This window comes from Armigeres subalbatus, chromosome 2 (genome assembly GCF_024139115.2).
Source record: "Armigeres subalbatus isolate Guangzhou_Male chromosome 2, GZ_Asu_2, whole genome shotgun sequence".
Classification (NCBI taxonomy): domain Eukaryota; kingdom Metazoa; phylum Arthropoda; class Insecta; order Diptera; family Culicidae; genus Armigeres; species Armigeres subalbatus.
Window position 1 is genome coordinate 331,666,423 of NC_085140.1, and position 21,675 is coordinate 331,688,097.

A 21,675-nucleotide genomic window follows, 5' to 3' on the forward strand; every position below is an offset into this window, starting at 1 on the left:
CTTGGGGGTGAGAATGGGTCATCGCTCTCACTGGCAGTCTAGAGGTCGTACAGCAAAATCGTTCAAAAAGGTCTCTTATATTTTAATCTTCTTGCCTTCAGATACATTCAATCTATTCTACAAGCATTCTAAGTAGTTGATACAGTGACCCATTCTCACCCCCATTTGACCCATTGTCACCCCTGACGACGGTACTCAGGGATATTTACCATTGGCTATAGCATTTGCATTGTGGCCAATTTTCAGAGATTTAATAGAATAATTAGATTTTAGAATTCGTCGCCTAGGTCGTTGCCGATTGTATTGAGTCGTATTATCTTCTATGTCGTTCGTAATAGTTGTTTTTAAAGGCGGCTTATTGGGCCTGCGAAAACCTACTGTCTCGTCGGAGGGTCGTCGTGTCAGGGCTGCTTAGCGTCCCACCTAACACCAGGACTTGGACTCCGCAAGACGCTCCGATCGAATAGAGTTCGCCGCTGTACCAAACTAATTATCTACAAAACGCTTATAAGACCGGTAGTTCTCTACGGACACGAGACCTGGACGATGCTCGTGGAGGACAAACGCGCACTTGGAGTTTTTGAAAGGAAAGTGTTGCGTACCATCTATGGTGGGGTGCAGATGGCGGACGGTACGTGGAGAAGGCGAATGAACCACGAGTTGCATCAGCTGTTAGGAGAACCATCTATCGTTCACACCGCGAAAATCAGAAGACTGCAGTAGGCCGGGCACGTAGCCAGAATGTCGGACAGTAACCCGGTGAAAATGGTTCTCGACAACGATCCGACGGGAACAAGAAGGCGAGGTGCACAGCGGGCAAGGTGGATCGATCAGGTGGAGGACGATTTGCGGACCCTCCGCAGACTGCGTGGTTGGCGAAGTGCAGCCATGGACCGAGCTGAATGGAGAAGTCTTTTATGTGCAGCACAGGCCACTCCAGCCTTAGTCTGATAATAAATAAGATTTTAGAATTACAAAGATATCTCACGCTTATTTCATAGGGGCGTAACTGTTTGGATCGATTTCTCTTCGTCGATGTTTTCTTTTTATTATTGTACCGAATTGCGCTAATTTGTCGATGATTTAATGGTTTGGTGTGATAAAGGATGATTGTATCTTGCACCAGAATCAATAATCACGGTTGTAGCTTTTGAAACAATTGAGTTATTAACAAAATATAAAATCGATCAATACAGTTACGCCCCTATGAAACTAAGCGCGAGAATATATTTATGTATCGATCAACCATTTTTGGTATCATAACTGTATCAATCACAAATAGAAATCCTATTGAGAACATCATGGTTGTCGTGATATAACCACTGTCTTTTAGTGGAGTGAATGGTTTGCAGATAAATCTTCATCACCATGCCAATTTTGTTGCTATAGCAGACATTCTATCTGTCACTATTACTCTATTCAAGAACTAAAATACTTGCCTTGCTTAATATATTAAGCATATATATATATATATATATATATTGGTATACCAACAATATTTAATTTTCGCAAGACTGCTATTACACCAGACTATGCAGAATTGTTAGGATTTCAGGCTAGACCGATTCGTCCTTTCATTATACTTGGAAGAACCTAAATATGTTCATCTCATAAAGGGATCAATTTCCCCCTATATGGGGATCAAGTCTCCCGCAAGTTTTGAAAATGCCAAATTTTCTATCTTTCAGCAAAATTGAATTTTTGGTAACTTTCATGAAAAAATAATTGCTTCCAATGACGTTTTTGAATAGCTAATTACATTCTTTACCAAGTCCATCAAGAAGCGTGCAAATCTGTTCATGTTACATCGAGAAATATCCTAAATAAAAAGTGGGGATCATGTGTGTCCAATTTTCCCTACATTGCCTTCAGCGTTTACATTTTCAGAGCTGTCAAGATCTTCGAATACTAAAAGTGATTTTACAAAATCTAAATATTAAAGTGATACCTTCTTTCGTATTCTATTACCTAGATTTATTAAATATATCAAAGGATTAGATAAGTGCATAGCTCGAATAAATACGTCATGTAGATTATCAACTCGTGACCTTTTCCTAGCATGATAGGTATGATATTTTTTAGTAGTTTATGGTGGCACACTGCATGCCAAGAGGATCCGGCGAATGGATTATTATACTTCCTGCGTCAGCGAGTTCCATTTTATGAAGATTGATCGGATCTTAGCAATTGATTACTATTAAAATATTACGAAATTTAACAATACGTTCTTCGTCCTTGTCCAAAACTTTGGAAAGTAATTTAGTAATTATCATAAACATTACCTGAGATGCAACAAGCAGGAAAGTTATGGTGCAAACATTGAAAACTTTTTGGCCAGTTGGGCACATACAATTTTTATATGAAATGTTATTTTCGATCTGTTTTTACCCATTTATAACCAAAAATAATAATTAAGTTTGTAACATTTTTAAGACTGAACTTCACATTTAACAGTTCCACCTTTCAAGCTGTATTTAATTTGTATGATTTTTTGGTTTATGCTCGCAGGATCGATAATAATCGTAATTAACGAAAATCCATTTTTTCGATCTTGTGCCAAAATCCGCAGCTGGATTCTCCTTCCGCAGATAGTATAGATCCCAAACTAAACTATAGTGGTGGTCTATTGAGACTTCTTGGCCCTGCTTGTTAGATATAGTCCAACTAAGGCAAAAAAATAAATTCAATAATTTCCCATTATTTACTATTTTTTATTAACCGTGCAACCTTAACAACGTAAGTGTAGACAATTACTTTCCAACGGTGTATTAATTTCCAAAATTAGACAGTTATTCGCCGAAAAAATTGCATTTGTTTGAAATGCATTTTTTCACAATTTTCCTAAGTGTGATGTCTGTGGCGCAATGAGTTTGCATCACAGATAGCTGAAATTTTGGGAATCTAGGTTTGAATCTGGCTATCAAATGGTAAACAAGACACGTCATTCAAAGCAAGTCAATTTTTCTATTTTTTGCCACCACTTTCCCCATAGTGCGGCACCGGCAGGCCTGGTAGCGGGTCACTTTTTAGTGACTTGGTCACTTTTTTCGGGCTAGTCACTAAAAAGTCTCTTTTGACGTAGGACTTACGTCTCTCTTTACTATACCGGGTGTCATTTCAAAATATTCAAATCGACCGCGTTACGCTGTGTTGAAAGATTTTAAACGTTAATAGCGTTCGTCTCAGTGGACGAATTTCTGCGGTAAGCCCCTCAATCGACAGATTTCAAGTATGCCTTCCATGTCCATGCTTGATAAGACCCGAAAAACTTGTTTCAATAGGCATGAAACTGTTTTCAATGAAAAACATTGAGATCAAGGGAACCTATAAATATGGGTACCGCATAATTCTTGCATCATTCCATTACCACGTTCTGATTGGTGCAGACACCAGCGAATGAGCAGCCGCTGGGTCTGCCGAGAAGCCATAAAATAGCGCAAAGCGATTTTTTCCTTTATTCTGACCGGGACAAGCGAAGCAACCGCATCATCGATTGAACAGCACTCACACATTTTAGCAGGGAATGAAGTCTGCACCGACCGCTTTTTTGGCTCGACACCATCGAAGCCACCATCATCAGCCGAAACCTAGCCAGTACAGCAGCAGTCCACCCTACAGATCCGACAAACCAGCAATGCTGAGCAGATACCGGCAGCAGCAGGAGAGTCGAGCCGAGACCGGCCGGCATCGGTGCTGAGCCGAGACAGGCTGAAGAAAAGCCACATGATGCAGCATTTATGTCCACAAAACAAACGGTTCTTCAGAGAGCCAATAATAGAGATCAATATCAATGCTTTCAATACCCTTCGGGATAGATATTGTACTTGGGTGCCAAATCCAATATTCTAGAGATAAAGTTTTATGCGTGATTTTCATAAATAGCGTCAAAACTAACAGTGGATAATTTTTCTGATTTAACCGCGAAGTGGACGAAGGACTTCGCTTGACAATGCCTTTAAAGATTCATAAGATGTCCAAATCTCTCACATAATCTTATTTGGATATAAACACCGATAACAGCTCAAACATTAATAAACTATCAATCGATGTGTCATCAAAAAATGTTGGATTTTGACGTAGGACTTACGTCTCTCTTTACTATACCGGGTGTCATTTCAAAATATTCAAATCGACCGCGTTACGCTGTGTTGAAAGATTTTAAACGTTAATAGCGTTCGTCTCAGTGGACGAATTTCTGCGGTGAGCCCCTCAATCGATAGATTTCAAGTATGCCTTTCATGTCCATGCTTGATAAGACCCGAAAAACTTGTTTCAATAAGCATGAAACTGTTTTCAATGAAAAACATTGAGATCAAGGGAACCTATAAATATGGGTACCGCATAATTCTTGCATCATTCCATTACCACGTTCTGATTGGTGCAGACACCAGCGAATGAGCAGCCGCTGGGTCTGCCGAGAAGCCATAAAATAGCGCAACGCGATTTTTTCCTTTCATTATGACCGGGACAAGCGAAGCAACCACATCATCGATTGAACAGCACTCACACCAGGGAATGAAGTCTGCACCGACCGCTTTTTCGGCTCGACACCATCGAAGCCACCATCATCAGCCGAAACCTAACCAGTACAGCAGCAGTCCACCCTACAGATCCGACAAAGCAGCAATGCTGAGCAGATACCGGCAGCAGCAGCAGAGTCGAGCCGAGACCGGCCGGCATCGGTGATGAGCCGAGACAGGCTGAAGAAAAGCTACATGATGCAGCATGTATGTCCAAAAAACAAACGGTTCTTCAGAGAACCAATAATAGAGATCAATATCAATATTCCTAGTGATAAAATTATATGATTTTCATAAATAGCGACTTCGCTTGACCATGCCTAAAAAAAACATAAGATGTCCAAATCTCTCACATAATATTTGGATATTTGGATTAAAAAAAAACACCGATAACAGCTCAAACATTAATAAACTATCAATCGATTTTTCATCAAATGTTGGATTTTTTTGGCATTGATCAAGAAATATCTAGATAAACATTGTTTGATACTGACCGCACACAAAGCGAACGTGACTGAATGATCGTCCCATGTTACCAATTCTAAATCTTATCACCCGAAATCCCATGTCCGGGTGTTTCCTTCCTTCTACTACTAACAATGTTGTCTCAGAAAAGAACACGTACTTCCCACCTGAACTGCAATTCTAAGCTCGCTTGCCCGGCTTATTGGCCTGTATCTAGCGAAAAGTCTCGTTAGGAAATAGACGCCAGCAGCGAGCAACAAGCGTAAAAAAGAAGAGGTCCTTCTCGAACGCGTTGATGATGATGACGCTTTGGCTGACAAAGAAGGGGGATACAAGACATTAGCTGATTGGCCCACCAATTAGGAAGCAGAGAAGACTCAAAATACACCCAGGTTTTTTTTTACACGGTTTGGTTTTAGTCGTTTAAGACCTTCAGAGTCAACGAAACAATGAGGCTAACCCCACGAAAAAATTCACAAAAAATCAAAGAAAATCCAGGGGGTATTTAAAAAGCAGTGAAACTTTAGCTTTACCGAGAAATTAACGAATTCCAACCGCGTAAAAAAACCTGGATGCAAGGTATAAAAGAAAAGTGCATTCGCTCGCAAAGCATTCAGTCTTTTTTTATACCACCACTAGAAACTCGTGGTTATTTGAATAGATCGTTCTCTTACTTTTTGGACTTAGCCGAAGCAAACAGCCTTTTTCAAGGCTCTAAGAGTAAAAAATAATGTTCTCCTTCAGTCGCCATCGCACGGATTAGGAGGCCCTACATCCTCTGCTGGGCCAACTTGTGGCTTATTTCAGGCAGTCCTTCAGTGGGAAGGTTGCCACTGTCGAGGCTAATATTCCGTGACCGGACAGATACTTCCTGAATTGTTTTTGATGAATCTTGTTCGAGGTAGATTTGATTTCTGTGTCGGTTTGATGAGAAGATTTTGCCAAGGAATGGTATGCAACGCCGATTATTTATCCAAAATAGCTGATGTGAGACATTTGTACATACAGGGGTTAGACAAAAAGGTTGAGATAGGTAAAATTATGTCAAAATTCAAATCAACATAACTTCGCGTAGAATAATCCGATTTTGATAAAACCAGGACCATCAGAAGCGGACACTCTTCTAGTATATTGTCGTCTTACAAAACCTGAGATTGGTCCTTGGCCACCGGAGATGTTCCGGGTTTTCCGAGGGTATGTTCAAAATGCATTTTTTCCACTGCTTGTCATTTTGTGTGACGTTTACTTTTATACTGTTTTATGCTCTCTCCAAAAACTAGAACTAATATGCCGACCAATGGTGGCTGTAGATCGAGAATCCATCAAAACTACGCAGAGATATGGCCATTTCCGTAAAAACGGTTCCCGGAACATGATGAAATGATAACAGATTGGAATAATGCAAATATGAGTATCTAACTACATGGCTTTGCGATACAATGATTACAGAAACATTTACAGAATGATAGAGTCCACTGCCACCCTTATATCAGGTTCCAAGGGCCTTCCAGGAGGTGCCGGTTTTGGCACCATCTGGAACCATGCATATATGGGTGTCAAAATTCATGTTTTCCAAAGACAATAAATATAGAATCTTTATAAAAAATACATTTTGAGGACTGTAAGACTCTCTGGTCAATTTGTAACGGGTTCCGGGTGTTCTGCGAAAGTGACATTTGTTCAGGGTGTATGGCCCATCCCGTACCGTTCTCACGAAAAAAAGCCATATCTCTGCTTATACCTAACGGATTTTCGATCTGCAGCCAGAATTGGTCAGCATATTAGTTCTAGTTTCTGGGGAAAGCATAAAACATGATGCGAGTAAACGTCACATAAAATGACAAGCAGAAGAAAAAATGCATTTTTGACATACCCTCGGAAAACCCGGAACATCTCCGGTGGCCAATGGCCAATCTGAAGTTTTGCATGAGGACAGTATACTAGAAGAGTTTCCGCGTCCGATGGTCCCGGTTTCATCAAAATCGGACTATTCTACGCAAAGTTATGCTGATTTGAACTTCGACAAAATTTTGCCTATCTTAACCTTTTTGTCTAACCCCTGTATTATGTATCTTAAAGGCATGGTCAAGTCAAGTCCTACGTCCACTTAGCGGTTATGTCACAGACATTACCCACTGTTCGTTTTTTCGACCTCTAGTCACTAAAGCCACTTTTTCTCGCAAAATGTCACTATTTTCAACTGTTTTGAAACTATTGACTAAGATTTTTTTATAAGCTTTATCCATCGGAAGCTGTTTTGTTTATGGCGGAAATGAAATTACGGATCTTGTAAAAATGATCACTCTGAAACATCGCCAGCCATTTAACTCGCTGCTCCTATTGACATTTCACCAGTAGCTAATTGAAGGTGTTTTACGTCACAGTTTATAAATTGGTATACAGTCATGCAAACAGGAGACCTGTCGATTTAGAGTTTTTTAACTCAAACTTTATGCAGTAGGGGAAGGTGAGAAGACTTGATTCTCCCCTGTTTTACCAAGAACTAAACTGCCCATGATCGGATATTTGTAACACTCCACAACAGTAAAACAGGTTTTACTATTTTGCTTATCTGTGGTAAGCTGGAAATGATTGAGTTTGTGGGGAGGATTAACAAACGATTTACAAAATCAACCAAAATGCATATGTTACAAATGCTATCATTTTTTCACAGCACAAATCCATAAATATGCTAAATGATCTTCACTGATAAAAATGCCATCTTTCACCACAACTTCAGGATATTTGAATTTTGAGTTGTTGCCTCAATTTGAGGAGACTTTATCTCTCATTAGGCATCCATATAAGCATTTGTCTAAAAAATTCAATAATTTGTTCTCAAGCGGCTTTTTTACAGATGTAATGAAGGGTTTGCTCTAAACAAATATTTATTGAGTAGATATCATAGAAAGGCGATCAAGTCTCTTCAATTTTGAAGATTGCATGCGCTGTCGAATTCCATAGCTAAAATTGTTCATGAATACGCAAAGCAAGCTGGAAAATCTGCGTATTTTGAAGCAAAAATATTTAAAAAATCAGAGAGCATGGTACTCATTACAAGCAGGAGGTCGAACGTTTAATCCCTATGACAAATGACAAATCGTTAGAGTTCTCTGCATCTTTCCTAAGTAGGCAGCTAATCCAATGATCGTAATTTTCACTTATTCAGGAAAGAAAACAGGTGTTAAGAGTGATAACCAAGGATGTTAACGATCATTCAGTAATTTGCGTTCGATCATTTAGTAGTTTGTCAATAACACATTCCAGAAGTTGAATTTCAAATCATGTTGTATGGTGGACTTCTAGTGCGTAGGTTTTTCTACAACTTTGCTTAATGGTTCGTTATTAGAATTCAACTAATAACAGAGTTAGAGCGCTAGTTGCAGTAACTTAAACTAAATGATTGGAATTTTGTTATCATTTAGTCTAAGTTACTGAATCTATAGCAATAACTCCGTTACTAGTGGAATTCAAACAACGAACCATTAGGCAGAGTTGTAGAAAAACCTTCGCACTAGAAGTCCACCATACAACATGTTTTGAAATTCAGCTTCTGGAATGTGTTATTGACAAACTACTAAATGATCGAACGCAAATTACTGAATGATCGTTAACATCCTTGGTGATAACTATATGTCGATCACTTCCAGTGGCGTATAAATTTGATTTGCTTGCAGACTACTCATAGTTTTAAGTTGTCCTGCTTTTTACTGATATTGAGTAAAATTTCCGTGGGGTTAAAGAGAGGGCAATAATTTTACTTAGTCACTGAGTAGATAAAAGTTACCGAGTACGATTTTCATTTTTCTTCTGAGCTTATTCTAAGAGAAAAGAGTGGCGAGTGAAAGATGTTTTCCGCCACAAATTACAAAAAATTATTCTCCTTCGACCCAAAAAACGCTTGATTTCGTCTCATCGAACTTGCAATTGAAATTATTTCTATTTATTTCTATATATATTTTATAAGTGACTTGCGTGAAGAATGGTTATGTGTGCGCTTATATAAACCATAAAATAAATCCATGGATTTTTGCCAATAAAATGTGTGGATTTTTGGTTGTGTTCCTAAAATTTCATAGAAAATTTTCCCATGGATTCCAACCAAAATTCTTCCAGGAATTTCTTTGGAAATGACTCCAGGAATTCCTTCGGAAATTATTTAAGAAATTCGTTAGGATATTACTGGATTTTTTGGAAATTCCTCCCGGAGTTTCTTCAAAAATAGCTCCGGAAATTTTATTCAAATTTCCCCCTGATTTTTTTTTTAATTCTCAAAATATTATCCTTATAAAATCCCCTGGGATTTCCTTTGGATTTTTTTTAGGAGCTCCATCAAAAGTTTTTCGAGGAATTCCAGGGGAAATTCCTTTATTTATTTCTTCAAGAATTTTATCGGAAATGCTTACACAAATTCCTTAAAATATTCCACGAATGGATTCCTCCTGGAGTTCCCACAGGAATTTTCGAAGAAATTCCTTGAAGCAATTTATGGATGAAGTTCCTAAATAAATTTTGGGAATTTCAGAAATTTACAAATGAATTCCTGGAAGCGCCAACCATTCGGGAATTTCCCCAGGAAAGGCAATTTTTCCGGATCCTTTCCGGGAATTCGGAGAGTGATACTTCCAAGAATTCGAAACATAATTCCTCTGGTAAATTGGAGAAGAATTCTTCGTGGAATTCAGAGAACAATTCCTAAAAAAATCGAATTGGAGTTTTTCGGGAATTCGGAGGAGAACTCTTTCAGAAATTCGGAGGGAAATTTCCCTGTAAATTTGAACGCGAATTCAGAAAAGAATTTCTCCAGGAATTCGGTGGGACATTCTCTCAAGATTCCGGAGAGGAGTTTCTTCGGGAATTCGAAAGTTATGTAAAGAATGTAAAGAAAATGTAAAGAAGAAGAAGAATGTAAAGGAAATTTCCTCCGGGAATTCGGAGAGGGATTTTCCTTTACATTCTGGAAAAACAGCTCGGGACGCGACTCAGATGACCAAAATGTAGAACAAATGTGCCAAGGAAGTTGACTCCGGAGGTGTGCAACTTTTGATGAGAGGAATAAAGAAGAAGGTGCGAATTTTCACTAGAAACAAGAAGAAATGATTTATATCAATATTTTTTCCTGATTTGATGTATTAAACCTTATTTGTACGTCAATCCGTTACCGAGATACAGATGATTTTATTATTCAGGATTCTAAATGGACATAGCTTTATTTATGACTGCAGACGGCCATCTGCACAAACAAATTAAGTGCAGTATCGACTTCAACAGGTGGGAAGGGTACGACATTTTGTTCAACATTACTAAGCTAAAGTGACCAGACGTCATGCGGGATAGTCCCGGATTCAGTCTATCTGTCCCGCATTGCCAGGCGTCCCGGAAAACATCTCGAATTCTAATATGAAGCTATTAAATCTGTAGAATCCGGGACACGTGAAAACAACTCCGAATTATCCACCTAGCGGTGATGGTGCCTGTCTCATGCATTTTGAAAATTTATGTATTTTGGCCATAACTTTTAAGCAAATAATCCGACAACAGGACAGGATTCCCCGTCGAATGCAACTTGTTGCGAGCAAATTGGTTAAGGATAAGTGCTTAAAAAGAGTGAATTATTTTTGGACACATATATACACAGACTCGCTCATACATACATACACAGGCACATACAGACGAACATACACACAGATAAATATCACCTTAATTCGTCAAGCTGATTTAATTTGTGTATAATAGTCGGGCCTCCGGGCCTGCTATCAGAAATTATTTTTTGAGTGAACTTATAGCCTTTTTGTTACACCTTGCTGTTCAAAAAAAGCAAAAATATTTTGGTTATTTTAAAAAATCTATGTACATAGTTTCCGTCAGTATAAAAGAATTCAGGGATTCTGAAGGATCAACAAAAGTTAAGTCGATTTCTCAGGCTCTGCATTTCGCAGAAAAATTAAAAATCTAAAGCATTTGTATAGACTGGATAATTTAGAGAATGCTGAAATGTTATCTGTATGATCGGTGGAATCAAAAATATCTGTAGATATCGTGAAAAGAATAAGTCATGACAATGATCTGAATCGTAAGGACCTGAGCTAGCTCCAGAAACTGAAAAAATTTAGTATTAGAAAATGTATAAGCAGGAAAAATTCAAGAATGTTTCGCTTTTCGAAGAGTTTTCACAGCATGAGCGGGAATCAAACTCTCTCCTAACCTAAGCCCTCCTTCAATGATTGCGATTTTTGACTGACGCACTTGCCATCTGTACTATACACCAGATGAGTGAAGTAGTGATTGAAGACTTTCATTATCCTCGTTCTATATTATGTGAATGTGATAATCATCACATAATCATTATACTATATACTGAGGGAAATGGCTGATACGATTTTCAAAGGCCTGATCTGATGAGTGGAAAGGGTTATTTGATAGAAAGCCATTCAACCAAAAGCCATTTGTCCAAATGCCACTCGGTTGAATATCGCGTTTGGCATGAAGTCATCTAGCTGAGTTCCATTTTGCCGAAACGGTTACAAGGCCGAAAACAGTTTGTCCGATAATGTCATTTGGTCAAAGAGAAAATACGACCGAAATAGAAATGAAATGTCCGACCAATTGGCCTTTTCAATCAAAAGACTTTTCCGGCCAAATGGCATGTTCTGTCAACCGGAATTTCTGGTCAAATCACCCTTTCCTCAAACGGCATTTTCGGCTAATTCCGAGCAGGAGCGACGACCTCGATAACAGAAATTGGTATGAACTAGCCTTGTATAAGAGGTAAAATACCAAAAAATATTACCAGAAATTTATATGCACAATACTTGAGGCATAACATGCTTAGGTATTTCAATACCAAACGAATAATAATTAATTATGCATTTGGTATTGAAATTCAATTTAATAACTGAGTTTGCTACGGCTTAAGTATTGTACATATTAGTTTTTGCTATTATTCCTTTGGTATTTTACTTCTTATGCAGGGCTAGTTCATAACAGAGTATGGTATCAATAACAGAATTAGGTATAATTGAGCCAATTTCTCCTGCTCGGGATTGTTCTCTCCGGCCAAACGACTTGTGACCTAGTGACCTTCGGTCAAATGGCTTTCAGCCGCAAGGCTTTTGAAAAAACGAAAGACCCTTCCTCGGCTATCCAACAAGATGAAGCATCGATGGGTGTGCTCCTCTTAGGCGTGATGTCCATGATTCGAGTCCGGATTACATTTTGTTTTAAGTATAATAAACTCTAAACATTTTATAAGTTTGTCGTATGAAATGCATTTCAAAAGATAAATATATGAATATCCATACGTTTACTTTTGTCGAATTCCAAAAGAAAATCGTATGATGCTTCTAATTTTTTTATGCGAAAGGTGTCCCGGATTGGCTCAAGAAAATTCTGGTCACTTTATACTAAGCGGAATTTTGGGATGTGTATGGAGCAAAATGCCAATGTATTACATGAATAAACGAATATTCTTACATTCACTCTTCAATTTATTCATATTCATGATCCGATAAATTAGAAGCAAAACTATTGAATTTCGCATCGATGGAACGTGTTTTGAAGAGAAGAAACCATATTTTTGTTTGTTGCGATTTTGTCTTCACAGTCGATTCATATTTTGACTTGTTTGCCCCCGAAGCTTAAACTATTGCATTTTCCTTTTTAATAATCATCTTAATTTTTTCACAGATTAAATGTTTGATACAGAATGTTAAGCTGAAAACCGCGAAAAGAATAGTGTTTGTCCGGCGAAGTTATTAGCATTTTACTGAAGTGGGGCTTGAGCAAATCTCGTTTCTTCTACCTTTAAAAAGAAAAAAAATCACCCATACAACACTCCAGTAAAATGCCAATATCTTTGCTTGAGCTTGATTGACTGCCCGTAGTTGCTACTCGCACACTATGGACCAGATCAGTTGTTCTTGCACAGACGAATATACCTCTGCACTTGCCACGAATTCATACGGAATTTATTGGAATTTTTAGGTTAGGTTCGAGAGGCAGAGGTTCGTCTTGGTTAACGAGCTGCCAATGTTATAGACAGAAGAAAGCAACTGATGAAATTTCTAATTGGATGTAGGAAACGAGCTTTTCAGTTAATTTCCAATTCTAGCAGCTACTGCTAGAACAGTCAAGTTGAAGCTATAGGAATAGGATAGAAATGGAAACGGTATGAAATTTAATTTCCAGTTCCAGTTCCAGAGAAAGATGCAAAGTAGGAGAATGGAACGGACCTGGGATTGAACCCACGATCTCTTGCGTATGAAGCAGAAGCAGTAGCCATATGACTACCAAGTCCGTTTGAAATGCTAATATCTTGACCGATCTGGCCCAAACGTTGACCGATTTGACAGAAATTTTCTCCTGAGCATCAGGGCATCAAACGGAATCGAATAAGAGGGCGGCCCATCAAAAAATTGAAAAAGTGTTTTTTGAGCCTCCTTAATCAATATCAATAAAGAGCATTTTTGTTTTCTTCATAACTTTGCTTCCAAACGAGAAATCGTTTCGCAACAACAACTTTCCGCTTGAGAACTATTCTGTGTAGTATATGTGTTGAATATATTTAAATAGTTCATAGGCCACCTGTCGGAACGGTATTTAACATAAGGGTCAGTTATCACAGTAGTTTCCATATAAACTTCAAATAAGGTGTGCACAGTCAAATGACATCAAAATTTGCTAAAAATTTAGGAGGATTATTAAAATGGCAAATGCAATCGTTTAAGCATCGGGGGACAAAAAAGTCAAAATTTGAATCACTCTAATGTAACAGCCCTGCAATTTATACGTAATAACCTCTATACAATCGAGAGGAAACAGATTACTTAATAATGCATAAAAAAATCTCAACAAACAGAAGTGGAAACCAGATTAATTCATTATTGTTCCAACTATGGCAATAACTGGTGCTATGGACACGATCGGTTCACCTACCCTACACATACTGAAGATGAGAGCATACCTAAAACAAAATGAAAATTATATTAAACCAATTACAATAACAATTCATAACAATTAAGGTAATATCAAAAATACTGATTCCCACAAACTTGGTTATTATTCGTCATCAAGTTTTGTACAAATTCTATACAACATTACAATCCTGTTCCGTTCCAATTGGAAGGGGGTAAATTCGTCATAGTCGATGCACATCACATGCATAAAATGACTTCGCTATTTTTTGTCCTTCGGTTGCATCCTCAAGCCGCATGACACACCGGCGACGACGACAGTGGGCTACTTACTCCATCCATACTGTAACAGCAGTGCCAACGATAGCAACAAACTTTATATTAAATCTTCACATTTGATACGTATGTATGTAAGAAACAGCACGGCGTGAGGAAGAAGTAGCCAGCATGACAACGAAAGTTGATGAACGCTCCACTTTACCGAGGTTTTCCTTTTTTCCGCAAAGAAACTCCATCGACCGGCATGCGAAAAAATGACCGGGAGAGATCCCATTCTCTCGCGCTCGTAAAACCGTTTTTCCTTTGGTCTGGCCAATGTATTCGTGCACCATCACCGACATTCAGCCGTCTGAGTTATTCCTCGACCGTTCAAGGATATGATGTAGTATTGATTTTTCCATCTCGTCTTGTCTCGCTGCTGGGACGATTTTCCAGCCTTCCGGGGGGGTTTTATGGGAGAGGAGGCAAACGCAGCTCTATGCCTGTCGGACTGGTGCTGCTGGAGTGCGTGGTGTGTGAATGTGGTGTGTAGGCACGACAGTCGAGGGAGAATGTCGGAAGCACGAAACCGAGTCCTGTTCGGGTTCACAAATTCGGAATCCTGTGGTCGGCCGATGGAAGCGATATCCGTTTGCCGGTGAGTTCGCTCGGCGCAGTCCCTTTTTAGAAGTTGACGTGTACGGAACTCACGTAAGCTAGCTTACCGGTTAGGTATCTGAAGCGAGCCGTTGATACTGGTTTAAGTAGATTACCCGGAGGTGGGAGTAAGAGGAGACACGTGGTGGCAGTGGAAAAGCCTATAGGAATAAAGGAAGCACTGAAGTGTGGTGGTTGTTCGTCCTGACAAGCAGCGAGTAAAGAGCATACACACTGAGAGTAGCTTTCGATGGTGGTGAACAGAATAAACTTTTGCTGCATCTAATGTGTGCCCCGCCCTGAGCTTCTACAGAGAGTTGAAAGTTGATTTTTTAACAGATAAACGATAATCTGTTTTCCGTGCAAATTACTTGTGAATTGAAGCACTTTTGGATTACAGCATTAGCATTTTAGGAATTGAGTTAGTGATCAATTGTGATAGTGAAAGTCATACATTTTAGGTAAAACTGTATTCGGCTTTTAAGAAAAGAAGAACGCACATTCAGTGAGAGCGAGAGTTCCTTGTTTTGGGGAGAATACTTACACCTAAATCCCGACAAGCTCAGTTGTACCGCAGTCGTCGTCGAACATTAACGCGAAATTCCGTGTTGAAAATCTTGAAAATACAAAAGCAGCTAAGCTGTGTAATAGTTCAAAAAACTGTCTGATTGAAGTGATAAAGTAGTGATTCTACTTCTTTCGTTTGCTGTCGGTGTAAGGAATCTTCAAAAGTCAAGATGTTGATTGGATTAGTCCGAGATTCGGTTATGCAGTGCTTCTGCCACACGTGCCGAGCACCCATTCTACCGGCAGGTAAGTTTGAACTTTTCAGTCGCCCCATCCTTTCCATTTATCCTCCTCCTGAATGCCGCTCACATTTAGTCTACAAAAGCGTGATAGTTACTATCATTAGAAAAATACGTTTATGATGGGTACGGTTAGAATATGGGTCATTTTTGCATATCTTCTCTACCAAACGTATTATTCGGAAAATCCGTTGAAGGCTGCATAATCATAAAAATCGCATAATCCATTTATCCTTCTGTAGTTGACCCAACATTTGAAAAAGACAAAAAAAAACAATCGCGAAAAGATGAGTCATCCATTGGCCCAACATTATCCATCGGAACCCCAAGCGGCTTGGTGAGACAGCGATGGCACCAAGTGTAGCCAATAAGAAAAGGCAATCTCCAACGTGTGGTGACGAAGAGCAGCTTTGGATCTCATCCATGCCACACTCTACGAGCCGTGTCTTCTGTTGAGGCTGCTCTTCTGAATGGGCACGCGTTTTCCTCGAGCGAAGGTTCCTTGGAATTCAAGAAGCAATTCGGTCGAATTATGTCATCCATCCTCCCGGCAGAATGCACACCCAACACTCATGCTCATACTCTCCGCGTCAGAAACGAATGATCCGATGGAAAATGTCAACCGTTTTTCCGCTTCATCTGCTTTCCGATATTGGTCCATATTGGAGTGAGATGAGATATGCATGCGTGGTGCGTATATCAGCTGATGCTTTTTGCGTGTCATTTGGTCCGGAGTGATTTTTGAATGGGGGTAAATTAATTGCTGTGCTTTGCGAGAAACAATTTATTTGGCATAAAAAAATATCAATATGTCCCACTCGAATATTCAATTTTGTTTAACATAATGTACCTACATTGAAGAATACTATTATGCTGAATGTGACTAAAAACTTCGGCCCGATTTGAAAACAGCTTTCGATAAAATTAATCATGAAATTGAAGTGAAGTTGTTTTACAATGTTCTGAAAACTCAGATGTGAATATGTACATTATGTGAAAGAAGAAAACCCACAACAGTGGGTTCGAGGGCCATCAAAGGAAAGTAGTTACCTCCAATACATTTTTCAAATCATAATCTTCCACATAATGTACATATTCACATCTGAGTTTTCAGAACATTGCAAATTAATGTCCAAGTCGGGTGGTCCAATGTCCGGAAAATAGGCAATTAACTTTGATTGAACTGAAGTGAAGTTGTGTATCAGCGCTGTTCACAAACAGATCTGAGTTGCCGGTAGGTAGCAATCTTCGACCAATCTTCGGGTCTCGGTGAATGAATCATTTGAATACCAAGCTGGTGATATGAACCTTTACATTACTGTACGAACGTTGGACGAACCTTCCATTCGTCAGGACAGGAGTCAATATGTTTGCCATCGGCTTCCATCAGCAGTTGAAAATCAGGGTATTTACTGGTAGTAACACTTATCAAATTTATTCAAAATTTCATACAACACAACCGCCTTAATTCTGGCAGCTTATGTGCCGCATTTGTAGATCACGACCTCAGCAGTTGATAGATTACTGGTAATAGTCGATTCATCCGAGATTATAAGACCACAAAATAGTGGAAGGGTGGTTCGTCGTTTGTTAATTCTCATTGGCGTAGAAATCATAGTTGTTAAAATACGAAACTATTTCAAAGATGTGATAAGTTCAAAATCTCATCGGTGTTTTTCAAGAAAGCAGATTGGATAGAATCCTGGCTACGCCCATTTTTATTGGATTCTTGAATGTTTAAAATATTAATGAGCATCTCTCAGGAAAAGTCATAAGAATTTCCTGGACTCATTTTAAAAAAATCGCTTCGGAAATTCAAATGAAACAAAATTCTTGGAAAATTTAAAGAATTTCCTCTATAAATCAGCTAAACAATGAATCATTGCCAGTGGCTGGTTTTCTAAAGCTTGATCCACTTAGTATTTGGTCGCACGAAATTAGACATTTCTTTGCCGAAAAAGTACATAAAAAGGTGATTCAGGTTTTATTATACAGGGAACTTAGTAAACTTTGAAGGAAAAAATATCGAAAAATTATTCATTGGCATTTCGGATGAATTCTCGGACTTTTCTCTCAATACCACTCGTTATTTTTTGCACAGTAGAACCACAGACAAACAGACATAACACATTGAACTTTTTCTGAAAAAATATCGTTCAACTCCTCAATCACCATCTTGCGAGCATGTTACACGAAACAATGTTTCGTATGACATTGTCACCAGAAGGCGTTGGAGTGAAATGTCAAACTCGAAGGATTACGACGCTAGTGCCTCTAGTTGTGAAACGCGCAATCAATCAAATTCAAATTGATCGTTGAAGTCATGGTCGATGGAAATTTCCTTAGTGTTACGTCTGTTTGTCTGTGGTAGAACGGTCAACTTGATCTGCCATTTTTTCACACCACTTCTCCATATAAGATGGTTTTCTGATTGTTTTGCACCATTTCTTAAGTTTCCATCTGATAATTGCCTAATATTTTTCGTTGGGTTGATAGTTTTTTCAATAACGTCATTATCATTTGGTTCAAACCATTCCATTACATCCCGTCTGTAATGGTAGCTTGTTAAGTCAGGCCAAAGCAACACCGGACAGTCGTGTGATTGAATGGATGACAAAAATGGCTTCTGAAGACACTCCTCCATATATATTTGCCCATTTATGGTCGTTCCAGTGATGAAAACTTTAGTTTCCTTACCACAACTGCAGATGCTTTGACATACCATCAATTTTTGGACAATCTTGCCTGCATAGACATATTTGAATTTTTCTGGGGCATTACCTATCCGTTTGGCAAGGTAAAACTTGTGTCCCGGGAATTGAAAGTTAATTTTAACATTAATTGACTTAAAACCTTCGCGCTGACAGATTATTTGAGCTGTGCTGTACGGCGAGTGAATCTTTTCGCTAAATCACGCAAGAGAATCCCAAAATGGTTCCGAACTGCTCTGCAGACTTCCACTTGTAGTTTCTGGTCGTATGTCCCACTTCTACGTTTTTTGTTCTACGCGATCCAGCAATAGTGTTTCCTGATAACGTTTGACAGTTTTTACAGACAATTTCGGTAATTTTAGATACTTAAAAATCATTCCTCCTGACCATGTTAGATTTCCAACGTGAGTGTTGACCACCAGAAAATTGTATGGCGAAAGACATCTAACGCAGGTTTTCTCAACTGCAGGAACTTTTTACGAAAATCTATTTGGTACCAGTTATGTAGGAAAATGTCCGCTACTACGCCTACCGAATATTTTTTCTATTAAGTTGCTTACTTTCGAGATATTAAACCTTAGATGATTCTCGCCATACTGATTTCCGAAAGTCAACTTCTAGTTTTCCGCTGTAAGCATGCTCAAAGCATGCGATTCATTTTAAGAAATCGAACCTTAGATGTCTTTCGCCATACTGATTTCAGAGAATTTACTCCTAGTGTGCCGCTGTAAGCACGCTCAAAGTAGGCGATTCATTGTCTAATATCTTCCGATTAAGTTTGGTCGGTTTTTGTCTTTGGGTACAAGTACAACTGGGATGTTGTCGGCAGTATACCCACAGACGTACGGACGTAACACTAGAGAAATTACCATCGACCATGACTTCAACGATCAATTTGAATTTGATTGCTTGCTCTTTTCACAACTAGAGGCGCTACCGTCGTAGTACTTCGACTTGGACATTTCACTCCAGCGCCTTCTGGTCATACGAAACATTGTTTCGTGTAATATGCTCACGAGATGGTAATGGAGGTGTTGAACGACGGATTTTTCAGAAACATGTTCAGGCTGTTACCACAGACAAACAGACGTAACACCAGATAAATTACCATCGACCATGACTTCAACGATCAATTTGAATTTTATTGGTTGCGCCTTTCGCAACTAGAGGCGCTAGCATTGTAATCCTTCGAGTTTGACATTTCACCAGCGCCTTCTGGTGACAATGTCATACGAAACAGTGTTTCGTGTAACATGCTCGCAAGATGGTGGTAGAGGTGTTGAGCGATGGATTTTGTAGAAAAATGTTCAAGCTGTTACGTCTGTTTGTCTGTGCTGTTACTATTGTTTGTTTGTGGTCTACCATTCCTTATCCATTTCATAGTAATGACAAGAAGCTTGATCTGTCGAAAACTGTGTGGAACCAGTTTGTGCCTTTTTCTTTTCAAAAACGAACAGTGGGTAATGTCTGTGACATAACCGCTAAGTGGACGTAGGACTTGACTTGACCATGCCTTTAAGATACATAATATGTCCAAATTTCTCACATCAACTATTTTGGATAAATAATCGGCGTTGCATACCATTCCTTGGCAAAATCTTCTCATCAAACCGACACAGAAATCAAATCTACCTTGAACAAAAATCAACAACAAAAAAAAATTCAGGAAGTATCTGTTCAGTCACGAAATATTAGTTTCAACAGTGGCGACCTTCCCACTGAAGGACTGCCTGAAATAAACCACAAGTTGGCTCAGCAGGGGATGTGGACTGTATCTCAGCCCTTCCACTGAAGGGCCTTCTAATCCGTGCGATAGCGACTGAAGGAGAACATTATTTTTAACTCTTAGGGCCAATTTCTTCACCTTCGCTTAACTCTTAAGCGGTGCTTACCCATACGTTTAAACCTGGTTTAAGGCCTAAGCGGAGGTGAAGAAATCGGCCCTTAGAGCCTTGAAAAAGGCTGTTTGCTTCGGCTAAGTGCAAAAAGTAAGAAAACGATCTTTTCAAATAACCGCGAATTTCTAGTGATGGTATAAAAAAGACTGAATGCTCTGCGAGCGAATGCACTTTTCTTTTATACTACTTAATTTTGAATCTTCTCTGCTTCCCAATTGGTGGGCCAATCAGCTAGTGTCTTGTATCCCGCTTCTTTGTCAGCCAAAGCGTCATCATCATCAACGCGTTCGAGAAGGGCTTCTTCTTTTTTACGCTTGTTGCTCGCTGCTGGCGTCTATTTCTTAACGGGACTTTTCGCTTGATACAGGCCAATAAGCCGGGCAAGCGAGCTTAGAATTGCAGTTCAGGTGGAAGTAGGGTGTTCTTTTCTGAGACAACATTGTTAGTAGTAGAAGGAAGGAAACACCCGGACATGGGATTTCGGGTGATAAGATTTAGAATTCATAACATGGGACGATCATTCAGTCACGTTCGCTTTGTGTGCGGTCAGTATCAAACAATGTGTTTCTACATATTTTTTTATCAATGCCAATATTGCATTGATCAATGCATTGATATTTAACGTGAATTTAGTTTTGGGTCGCGCGGATTTGGCGCAGAATGGATTTTTATGTCGCGCGGAAATGGCGTGGATTTGATTTTAGTCGGCGCGGATTTGGCGCGGAAAATATTTCAGAATCTCGTAATCGTAACAACCCTGCAATTTCTATCCCGAAGGGAATTGAAAGCTTTGATATTGATCTCTATTATTGGCTCTCTGAAGAACCGTTTGTTTTTTGGACATACATGCTGCATCATGTGCAGTCTTGCAAAATGTCGTGACCATCACCAGATGATCAGATATGAAAACAAAAACAACCACGCTTTTAAACGATGTTCTTTACTGACAATCACTTCAAGCGCATCGTGACATGTAGAAGCTGACACGTGAGTACCTTCGGTAAGCGTGACACCCAGATTGACAACCACAAGCTGAGAGCCATAAAGAGCATCAGGTCGGTCAGCTGTCAAAAGTGCAGGTGAGCACCGTTATTGATTGATTTTGTTGTCGTTTGATTGGACTGACGTCGTTTTAATTGATAAATTGGATAAATCAATAGTTAAATTAAGGGTTCATTCACAAATTACATAACGCTAAAATGGACCTGGGGCTGAAAGCCCCCACCCACCCTCTCGTAACGTATTTTGTATGGGAGGGTTCTGAAATTTGTATGGGCCGTATTTGTGAATGGCTCTAACTAAGTTTTTACCAATTTGATCCAGACTATCTTTTGAAAAAGGCCAATTTTTTTTATTGATTTTTTCAAATGGATACAATCAAAAACGACGCATCCTACAAAAAATGTTATATGGGTGACTATCGCAAAATCAGTCAAAGTTTCTAATAA

General features: G+C 39.1%; 1 protein-coding gene across 3 annotated transcripts in view; it reads left to right on the plus strand.

Annotated features, from left to right (window-relative positions):
- Positions 1-21,675, plus strand: part of LOC134212758 (stathmin) — a 208,089-nt gene that overhangs the window by 52,680 nt on the left and 133,734 nt on the right. Inside the window, exon 1 of one of the 3 annotated variants that reach the window (XM_062690897.1) lies at positions 14,854-15,625. The exons of 1 other annotated variant lie outside the window; for it this stretch is intronic. In XM_062690897.1, the coding sequence (XP_062546881.1) occupies positions 15,550-15,625 (76 nt within the window). In that variant the 5' untranslated portion in view covers positions 14,854-15,549. Of the gene's footprint in view, positions 1-14,853; positions 15,626-21,675 lie in introns of those variants that run through there. One more of the 3 variants, XM_062690895.1, reaches the window with a different exon arrangement.